The 11650-nt window shown below is 48.0% G+C and overlaps 1 protein-coding gene across 1 annotated transcript; it reads left to right on the top strand.

Annotated features, from left to right (window-relative positions):
* The first annotated feature begins 1466 nt into the window (after positions 1-1466).
* Positions 1467-9448, top strand: ALKBH7 (alkB homolog 7, RNA demethylase). The gene is made up of 4 exons (XM_083185314.1): positions 1467-1794; positions 2853-3026; positions 4974-5098; positions 8870-9448. The coding sequence occupies exons 1-4, from the start codon at positions 1519-1521 to the stop codon at positions 8991-8993; spliced, it is 699 nt and encodes a 232-aa protein (XP_083041440.1). The 5' UTR covers positions 1467-1518; the 3' UTR covers positions 8994-9448.
* The last annotated feature ends 2202 nt before the right edge of the window (positions 9449-11650 follow it).

The raw sequence follows: 11650 nt of genomic DNA, 5'->3' as shown, positions 1-11650 counted from the left end.
GGAGGTCAGATGGGCCGCACATAAGATAAATCGTATGTGCAGACTTCAGCGATGCATCGCGGCTGCTTTTTAGCATCTAATGGTTGACAGTGACTAGGTCAACACCTAAGAATGGCAGACATAAATTTAAGGTCGACATGGACATGTGGGCATGAATAAGGTCGACATGAGGTTTTTTTGGGTGTCCATGTCGACATGAACACCGTATAAGTGTACCGCATCCCCTCGCTGCGCATACCATGTTTTGGCACACTATTATATTCTCACTCTATGGGGTGGATCCTATTAACCCTGATGTGTCCGGATGATTCGCCGAGTGCGATTCATCACGACACCCTGTGCACTTTGCGACAGGCCGAATTTGCTGAAAAGGGCTTGCGCCTCCATAGGGGTGCAAGCAAATTTCGGTGAATTCGGCTCTCTGCGAAGAGTGTGAGTTAGGGTTCATTCGGGTGCCCTTTTCAGCATGAAAACAACACCCGAACGGCAACTCGCACCCTTGGGGTTAATAGGATCGACCCCTATGCCCGCTTGGATAGTAAGCAGGTCGCCCATTTTGACCTTGAGCTTGTGTTGACCTACTGTCAGGTATCTAGGGTATGTTGACATAGTCACTGTCTACCTAGACATTGTTGACGCAGGGACCGTACACCCTGATCTATTCGAGATAAGGAAGGCACAATGGTGAAGGAGCTGAGAAGTGTGTAACTTTGGAAAGGTGGACACATATAATAACCATTGCAATAATGATTGGAGACTTAGGGGGTTATTCTGGTTGATTCTGGTCCAGCAAACCGCGCCTTACGAATGGGTGGCTGAGGCCACCCGTTAGGAAGGGCGACTCACTCGCAGGGGTTTGCGAATGGATGTTACACAAAAACACAGGGCAGGGGGAACCTCCCACATCTTTTGATGTGGAAGGTGCGCGCATATAAAAGTGACTCTCAAGTCACTTACATCTGCATGCACGCTGGGAATGAAATGGGCGGGCGGCTGAGATCCAGTGATGTCAGCTGCCCAACCCCCTACACGGGCCTCAATACCATGAGAATGCCCAGTGTTCTCATGGGAATGCCCAGGAAAAGCTGGGCGTTCCCATATGCTAATGGTGCTGCCCATCGCCCCAAACCCTTCTCCATCCCCCGTGTTCGCCGTGGATGCACGCACCCTGCGTATGCACAGAACAAAAACATTGATCCCCATCCGAACGCAGCCCTGCTGCGAACAGACCAGAATAAGGTCCTTGGACCGTTTAAATTGCTTGCAGCTAAGGTCTAGCTAAAATGATGGATGGATGCATTGCACATGCAGCTCATTCGTTTCTGTAGAACTACATGTTCCAGAATGTCCTGCCAGTCCCTGTGACCGATAAGTAGGTAGTATGGCTGCTGCTGAGAGACAAACAACTATCACCATTACTACATGATATGTTCATTATATTAATGTCTAACTAGCGACTGTGGCCAGAGTGACACCTCCAGCACTCTCTCCCTCCCAGGATGCACTACCAGTCACAAGATGGCGGCGCCCATTGGAGCTCGCTGTTGCCTTGGTAACTTTCGGCCCCTGCTCCGCTTTGTGTTTAGGCCCCATGGACCGGGCCTCATCCTCTTGACTCGGTACTGCCATGGGGATGCCCAGATACTTCCGTCATCCCCCGACGTGCTCTCCCGGCTGTCCCCCGGCCTCACCATCCAGCCGGACTTCATCTCTCCCGAGGAGGAGACGGCTCTGTGCGGGGAGCTGGAGCCTGTCCTGCGCAAGAAGCGCTACGAGAGCGGCCACTGGGACGAGGTGAGGCCTGGACATGGTGACAGGGACATGGCTGGCATGTGTAGGGCAGGGACAGGCTGGCATATGTAATATGGGGTACACCAGGGGGCAGGGACAGACTGGCATGTGTAATATGGGGTACACCAGGGGGGCAGGGACAGGGCTTACATGTGTAATATGGGGTACGTACACCTGGGGGAAGGGACAGTTGGCAAGTGTAATAAGTAGTGTTCATTCATGCACCGTTAAAAATCTGTGCAGGTACTCTTTCCTGCCTGGGTATGTGTCATCATAGGGTCGACACAACTTAGGTTGACATGCATTGGGTCGACCACTGAAGGTAGACATGGGTTTAGGTCGACACCTGAAAAGGTTGTCAGGGTCGTTAGGTTGACACAAACATTAGGTCTACATGGGCAAGGTCAACAGTCAAAAGGTCGACATGGGGTTTTCAAGGTTTTTTCCCCCCAAAATGTTGACACAGTCGACATGGACACCGTATCGGTGCACTGCGTCCCCTTGCATAGCTCCCTGCGTTCACATGCCCTAGTGCAAGGCTGGGCAACACCGGCCCTCCAGATGTTGATGAACTACACATCCCAGCATGCCTTGCATCAGTTTCAGCATGGCCACATAGCAAAACTAATGCAAAGTATCCTGGGATGTGTAGTTCACTAACATCTGGAGGGCCGTTGTTGCCCAGCCCTGCCCTAGTGGATGGTAGGGCATGAAATACTGCCTGTCGCCACATGTCCGCTCAAAAAAAAGTGAAAAATTACAGATAAAATGTAAAAAATGCTGTGAGGGCATCTAATAACTTCCGCCCTCACCCAACATCGGGCCCTTGTCAAAAAACAGAAGTGGATCTAGACACAATGGAGAGACAGTGCTGCCCCCATGCCTGTGGGTATGAAAGTAGGCACAGAGGTAAATATAGCCTGGCAGCTACCCAGCTCACAGATGGCGAGATTAGTCCTTTATTAGCACTGGAACCGGCTTTATCAGCCTTTAGAGGATGATCTGCCAGGTGTAAGGTATACAGTCCTATGTTACCAGTGTCTCCATTCTCTCCTCTGCAGGCCATACACGGCTTCCGTGAGATAGAGCGCCTCCACTGGTCCCCGGGATGTTCTACCATCCTGCAAAGGGTGAGGGACAAAGCTTTTATTCCAGAAGAGTCCCAGCTATCCCTTGTCCATGTCCTGGATCTGCAGAAAGAAGGGTACATCAAGCCTCATGTGGACAGTGTGAAGGTAACAGTTACTACGGTATACGTCTGGTGCCGTCACCTACACTAATGTACAGTGTGTCCGCTCGCTAGGAGCAGGTAATGCTGCTGAGGCACCTTGTTCTAGCATCTATTCAGCTGATGATCTGCGGTTCCATGGATAATGGCGCTACATGAGCTGACTGCAGACCACTGGCTCTCATTAAGCCCTGAGCCTGGTGTCTGGTGCTGTAGGCATTGTTGTGTTACTGGTAATTTATGCAGGAACAGCTCTTTTGCTGTCAGTATGTTCACAGCAGGATCACATGAGATACAATATGGGGGACACTGCACATACACTGTACCCTTCCGAGCCACACCTACATACAGCACTGAGCCACACCTACATACAGCACCGAGCCACACCTACACACAGCACCGAGCCACACCTACATACAGCACCGAGCCTCACCTACATACAGCGCACTGAGCCACACCTACATACAGCGCACTGAGCCACACCTACATACAGCGCACTGAGCCACACCTACATACAGCACTGAGCCACACCTACATACAGCACTGAGCCACACCTACATACAGCACCGGGCCACACCTACATACAGCACCAAGCCACACCTACATACAGCACAGAGCCACACCTACATACAGCACTGAGCCACACCTACATACAATAGCACTGAGCCACACCTACATACAGCACTGAGCCACACCTACATACAATAGCATTGAGCCACGCCTACATACACATGTGAGCCACACCTACATACACGTGAGCTACACCTACATCATAAAGCACTGAGAAACACATCAGCTAATTGTTAGAACATGGACACTCAGAAGTATGACGCTGCTGAGTGTCCATCCTCTGCCAATGAGCTGCCCGCCCTTTTCAGTTGCTGCCAGGATTTCTGCCACATCAATCACGCCACTTATTTTCTCCTGGGGCAGATATTCCTATATATAGATATAGATAAAGTGGACAGAGATAAAGTGCCATTCAATCTGCTCCTAACTGTAATTTTTTCCAACACAGGGGGAGATGTATGAAGCAGTGATAAGGGAGAAGTGGCCCATGGCAACCAATCAGCTACTCAGTATAAGTTCATAATATGCAAATTAAAAATGTTACTGCAGTGCTGATTGGTTGCCATGGGCCACTTCTCCTCCCTTATCACTGCTTCATACATCTACCCCTCAGCCTGTAACCTGGCAGCTAGTAGCCGATTGGTACTTTATCTCTCTACTTTATCACTCTCTGGGCTTAGTAAATCTCCCCCTATACCTGCTTACTCTCCAGAAACTCCAGATGGCAATGTGTCCTGTAAATGCCAATGATCCTTGTGTGACCATGGCTTTGCAGTGGGCAGACTGGCATACCTACAGTGCCTAGACGTGTCAGACACGCAGGCCCAAGCACAGATTTTTTTGCTGCCCCCTGCAACACTAATAAAAAAAAAAAAAGGGGCATGAGACCCTACCCTTCCCTGTGCGCGCGCCGTCTCCACCCGGAAGCACATTATTATATCCTGAATATTTGGCCAGAGTAGGATTTTGGGTTTGCTCTGCCGGCTGTAGGCTGACATGGGTTAGATACGCTATGGGGTCAATAATATTAACTCCAAATGGCGTGGATGATTCGCGAGTGGCGACATCACGACACCGGGAGCACTTTACGGCGGGACGAATTCGCTGAAAAGTGCACTCGCACCCTTCGGGGTAATAGGATCGACCCCTAAGTATAACTGTACTAGCTTGTAATATAGACGATATTACACATTGCAGGGTCCCGGTCCCTAGTGATAAGTAGTGATAGTGCCGGCTACGTAGCGGGTGTTGGGCAGAATCTTTATAATACCGGTGCCTATTATTTTGCGACCAGGTCCAGTGTTGTCTAAACCCTGAGGTGTTCTTTAGAAGTGTGATTCCGATATGGCAGTGCTGACCCCTCTCTCCCTCTCCCCTCTGCCAGTTCTGTGGTAGCACCATTGCTGGGATCTGCCTGCTGTCCAGCAGCGTCATGCGCTTGGCGTCTGTGGATAATCCAGCGGAGCGAGCGGACCTCTTACTGCCCAGACGTTGCCTTTATATAATCAGGTAAGCAGTGACCGGCAGATATGTCTTTGCATAGACAGATAAAGTAAGGCTGGGTACACCTACCAAAGAAAGATGGATCCCGAGTACTCTATACACAATGTGTACGATATATACATTGTTCTGATCCGCGTCGGAATGATATATCTACGATAATCTCACAATCCCACATTGATTTTTAGGTTGTCTTTACAATCCACGGTACTCTTTACTTAGAAGGGCGCCCATCATGGCCATCTCGGGCATTGAATGCACTAAAAAATCGGGTGCGATGCGACCGACGAGATGCCCGAGATTTCCCATAGGGAACAATGTTAAATGTCTCAATTGACCCGATTTTCCTGTTCAATGCCTCAATTGACCCAATTTTTCCATAGGAAACAATGTTAAATGGGCCACAGAGGCCAAATAGGCACCCTAAAGTGTATAATGGCCACCCGAATTGTTAACGCCACCCCACGATCAACGTCAACCCGAAGCGTGGCGAGCGCAGCGATACGCGTCCTACGACCTTTTCATACCCCCACTATCCACGTCGGCGTGGAGTTGAGAATAGAAAGTGTGGCGAGCGCAGCGAGCCACCGAGCCCGAAGCGTGGCGAGGGGACGCGGATACCTTCACAGGTATCCGCGTCCCCTCGCGGGCTTCACAGCTGTCCGCGTCCCATCGCGGGGCTCGCTGCGCTCGCCACGCTTCGGGCTCGGTGGCTCGCTGCGCTCGCCACACTTTCTATTCTCAACTCCACGCCGACGTGGATAGTGGGGGTATGAAAAGGTCGTAGGACGCGTACCGCTGCCCCCTCGCGGGCTCGCTGCGCTCGCCACGCTTCGGGTTGACGTTGATCGTGGGGTGGCGTTAACAATTCGGGTGGCCATTATACACTTCAGGGTGCCTATTTGGCCTCTGTGGCCCATTTAACATTGTTTCCTATGGAAAAATCGGGTCAATTGAGGCATTGAACAGGAAAATTGGGTCAATTGAGACATTTAACATTGTTCCCTATGGGAAATCGCGGGCATCTCGTCGGTCGCATCGCACCCAATTTTTTAGTGCATTCAATGCCCGAGATGGGCGAGATTTTTTACTAACGATGCCCACGATCAAAATCGTGGGCGCCGTTCTAAGTAAAGAGTACCCAATCCACATTATAAACAATAAAGAATTCCCTTAGGCTCATATGGAGCAGCGATTTGGGCGAAATCCAATATGGTGGCCGTGTCGCGCGTGGTAATGGTCTTACTGCACTGAGCGTCACTAGTAAGTCTGGGTAGTACAGTCAGCAGGAGCAAACATTCTAAAGCTCTCATTGTATTCATTTAGATCATGAACAAACTCAATGACCAGTAAAATGAATAAAATCTAACTCTGCTTATATCCGATGAGCCTTTAGACACAGATTTAAATGTAGGGTCAGTTATTGCATTTAGAACATTCAGATGGTTTCTCAGTCTACGGATGTGTCAAGCAAACTATATCCTACTTCAGTTATCCAACCTGGAGAAATACAAGGAACATAGGAGGTGATTCAGGTTGGCTCGCTGTGAGACGAATTCGGTCCAAGGAGCGATGTTGCGGGTCTGCACATGCGTATGGGCGAAACTAGTTGAAACTACAACTAGCTGATGTAGGTTGCTGCAGCTATTGGATTTGTCTGGAGCATTTATCGGGGATTATACGCAGCATTTATCGGGGATTATACGCAGCTTTTATCGGGGATTATGTGCCACTTGAAGCCTAATTTACAATAACCAGCTGTTGTGGACCCGTTTTTGTGCGATAGGGCATCAGCCCAGGAACATATTCTTCATCCATGTGTTATCACCTGAAAATGGGTAATTTTTTGCACAATAACAACTGGCTATAATTGGATAGACTGTTATGCTATTGGGCTAGTTAAGACTGCTTTTGCTGTGTGTTAATTTAACACTAGCACCCTTTGGTTCTTCTAGCACAGTCTAGTCTGTATTTCAACACTGTTATACAGACCAGATATGTGCTAGAAACAGCACAGAGCGCACCCCAGGCTGGAAAAATACACAGGTTTTAAGAGATGCAGGGTGCTAGGACGAACACTATTATAATTTACGGCTGCATACCTGCCTATGTAAATGTATAAACCTCCAGCTCCTATATTTTTGTATTTCTTTTACTATGTAACTTTTATTTTGGCATGCTTTGCCGAACCAATCTGAATGTGTCAGGGCTGTGTATTGCGTTGGGAGCCAAGCAGTGACTGCACTTAGACAAACCATACAGCAGTGCTGGGGGTGCAAATACATTTGTAATCTTTGTATGCAGGATAAATATTGTCTGCTTTTACGTGCAACCCACAAATGCTGGGATGCTTTACACTGCAGCTTAAGGCCCCCAAACACTATGTGACTTCTCCTCCAAGGGGAGATGTTGCATATGATGCCCCTTGAACCGCCTGGGACAATGGTTCTCAAACTTGGTCCTCAGGACCCCACACAGTTCACTTTTCCAGGTCGCCTGACAGGTGCACTCATTACTGACTGACACATTTTAAAAGAGTCACAGGTGGAGCAAATTATTTCTGTGAGGAGACCTGCAAAACATGCACTGTGTGGGGTCCGGAGGACCGAGTTTGACAACCTGTGGCCCGGGAGCTTCCCAGGTGGCTGGGCACATAGGATTTATTGTATGCATTATTTCGGCATACGATATATCATACGCGTTCCCAGCTACTGAGAGATGGGGCCCTGTCGGATGTGCAGCAGGTCCGACCTCTGACTCCAACCGCGCATCGGATTGGAAGTCAAACACCTCCGATCCGGCCACTTTCCACCTGATTTCTCGGCACGATCTGTTGGTATTGACTGAAAAGAGGAAAAATTGGCCAAAAGTATTGGGCCCTTAGATTGGAGTTTGGACAGACCCCTCTAATTGCAGCATGTATTATGATCATGGTAGTGGAGTTGGAGGAACAGAGGAATGGAGCAGAATTGTTGGTTACCAGCCCTTCTCATTAACTAATGTTCATTATTCCCCAGGTTTGGGTGCGACCCTTTATGTCAGGGATGGGGAATCTTCGGCCTTCCAGCTGTTTTTGAACTACACAGTTTTATTGCCCTGTAACAGTTTTATTATGGCCAAATAGCAAAGCTGTAGTAGGGCATGCTGGGATGTGTAGTTCAACAACAGCTGGAGCGCCGAAGGTTCCCCATCCCTGCTGTATGTGAAAATCTGATCATGTACTGGTTCTAGTGTACCATTTAAGTCAGGCATTTCCAAACGATGGCCCTCCCGCTGTTGTGAAACTACACATCCCAGCATGCCTTGCAATAAGTTTTAGCATCCCCTCATAGCAAAACAGTGGCAAGGCATGATGGGGCTTGTGGTTTTACACCAGCTGGAGGGCCATAGTTTGGGCATGCCTGATCTAAGTGCAGATTAGTGAGACATGTATAACGTTTCCTCTGCAGAGATCCTGCAGTGATACCCAGCTGTGGAGTTGGTAGGATTTCCATGTACACATCGGGGAAGATGAGACAAAGTCTGGAGAGAGATACAGTACTAACCAGCCAGCTCCCAATTGCCATGTTACAGGAGCTGATTTGTTCTGTCCACTGTTTCCAGACTTTGATGCCATCTTCCCAATAATGAGGCATGATGGGAAGTTCTGCCGGAAATGAAATGACAATATTGATGTGTTATGCATCTTATTACCTGCTTGTCTACCTTTACTTCTGCCTATTGTTTGGGTATGATGAAAAGCTAATAGTATATCCGTACCTTGTCCCCCTATGCTCGCAGCGGTGCTGCTCGCTACGATTTCACACACGAAATTCTCTGCAACGAGGAATCCTTCTTCAACGGCCTTCCTGTGCAGCGTGAGCGCCGCATCTCCGTCATCTGCAGAAATCTCCCCGCGAGCTGACGGGTGCCGGGAGACCGACCATCTGACAGCTGGCGATGCATGTCTGGTTCACCTCGTGCCTCGATAATGACCTCCCCTCTAAGGACTTACCGTCAGATGCTTCCTTGCTGGGGAGGCGCCAGTAGGAATTGGAGTTTTATGGGGGTGGAAACCTATTTGAAACCTTTAGCTATATCTGTGTACGGCGGGTCATAGTAAAGCAGTCATACGTGATTACACAGACCAGACACGCTAGTCACATGGGCAGGACAGTCTAGTGATCGGATTTTTAGGCTCTGTCCTGAACGACCTAACAATATGACTTTATTAGGCCTGGTTAATCCTCTGATTGTAGAATATGATGATGGGAAGAGGGAGGAAAAACAAAAACACTATATTTTTCGGGGATTTTTTTATTTTATTGGTTCAACGATCTGTCATGGAATAAATAAATAAATTATTCATTTATAAATAAATTTTTCTTTTGCTCCCGACTGCTAACAATCACGGTACGAGTTACATGGGAAACGTGACTCCTCCAGAGAAGGTATGTCCAGAGTATTCCTCTTATCACTACACCAGTATCCAGGTGGGGTGGGGGGGCGCTGGGTATTAACCCCTGCATGCCGGACTGCTGTGTAATGTTGTACAGATATAACTGCCTGCATTCTGAAGTCGTAAAAGGGGGGGGGGGGGGGGGGGTGGAGGCAATGCAACAAGTATACTGTATATCATGTGTGTCAGGCTGTAAATGGCTGGCCTACCCCCCCCCCCCCCCCCTACGGCAGTTACATTTGTTATATCTGTCAGAAGTCCAGTTCAGAGCCTCATCTGCACTCATAGCGCTACACAGCTGTGCCGCGTTTAACCCCTTCCCTGCTGAATGCCTTCCCAAAGGATGTCTTTCCTGCAAGGCCTGTTCTGCCTACTTGTTGTTATCAAGGCAGGTTCCAGGCCTTCTGCTGTATGAATGCAGGGAGGCAGGGGTTAAATAGAGTGCATTAATAAATCAGTGTACTATCGAGATAGCCCTACAAGAGTATCAGCCGACACAACTGCACGCGGCGGCGAACAACTTTTCCACCGTGTGCCACCTGTGGTTGTCATCCAGGAAGGCAACATCTTCGTAGTGTGTGGGGCGGCAACAAGGACCCCCAGATATTTTCTCCTCCAGGAGGGGATAGTGTTCACTCTTCTGCAACAGCAGCGACAGGGTTAGGTCATGATTGGTTCGAGATCTGGGGCATCCTCCAGCACAGTACTTGAAAACTACCGTCTCTTCGGAGTCGTACCCCAGCCCCAAGTCACCGACTCTGAGGGACAGCGTCTTTAGGCGGCATTCTCGATCCTCCAAGCGGGGACGCCCGGACTGTGCCAACCTCCTCCTGAAACGTGGGCGTGGTCCATTTACTAGTGGTGATGAAAAACCGCCTGCATCTGTTTAGGGACACAAGTGGTACAGTATTAACACCTACAGGAAATGTTACTTGAAGGTACAGTAAATGTACATGTCAGGACTGTACTTGTTAAAAATCATTATATTGGATACCGCAGTTCACTTCTATAACTCCTGAAAAACATCTGCCTGAAATAAGCTGCTGAAGTCTCAGCACACCGTGTTACTGCAATTTGTCAGGTGATTTATCCACAACCTTTTTTTAATAGTAATACCCTGTTCTCACTGTCGCAAAAACCTGGATTTTTGCCATGGCAAGCAGTAATTTACCGTATAGCGTCTCAGTGTGAAAGGGTCTTTGTGAAATTCCCGGGTGTTATGCCCTGGGAATTACACACACAGATTTTTTGCAGGGTTTTTTCTGAATAATACACGGGTGTATGGCAGTGTGAACAGGCTACACCCAGGTTTTCCTCACAAAATGCAAAAAAGCAAGTTTCTTTGCATTGCTCAAAGCGGCTTTTTAAACAGCCAATCAAAGCTGCTCTTAGATGCCACACACTTGATGGCAGGCATACCATTTCCCGGGTCTAAGGTGCAGTATGAATGGGGTCTGTAGAGCTGAGATGCTGTATGCCCTGCCAAAAACACGGGAACAAAAACACGGGATTTTGCAGGGGCGGCAATGAGAATGCAGCATCATTCTAACCTCAAAGAGAGAGTGTTTCCATGGTTACCAATGGTACAAATGAAGGGCATTTAATCACAACATCTTATCAAATGGCAATAGTGTTGAGATTTCAACGGGGAATTTCAGGCACCAGTCTTATATTGAATGTCATGAGTTTTTTTTTTTTTTTTCTTAAAGGATTTACCATTGAAACACAAACACATTATTAATCCCAAACCTACAACAGCACATCTGACCCATTACTTTGAGAGTTCAGAGAAGAGCTAGTGGTAAATTTACCAAAGCTTCTAAAAAATAGCAACCTACCAGTGTCTGTCTATCATTTTCTAGGATGCAACAGAGAAATGAGACGGAATCTGGTTGCATCACCTATTTTTTTTTTAGAAGCAATAGTGAATTGAAATATCAAAAAATATATATAAGGTTTTCATAATCACAATTGCATTTAGCCAAAATGAAATGTGTTATTTTGCGTATGCAATTTACTTATCCGTCCTAGATAATACATGTGTTTTTTTTGCCTGAAATCATGGCGCTTTTGAAGGAGTTAACAGATGGGCAGTGAGATGACTTTGGATTCATTAAATATCA

This window comes from Crinia signifera, chromosome 4 (assembly GCF_055691185.1).
Source record: "Crinia signifera chromosome 4, ASM5569118v1, whole genome shotgun sequence".
NCBI lineage: Eukaryota > Metazoa > Chordata > Amphibia > Anura > Myobatrachidae > Crinia > Crinia signifera.
This window is presented reverse-complemented; position numbering and strand designations above follow the sequence as displayed.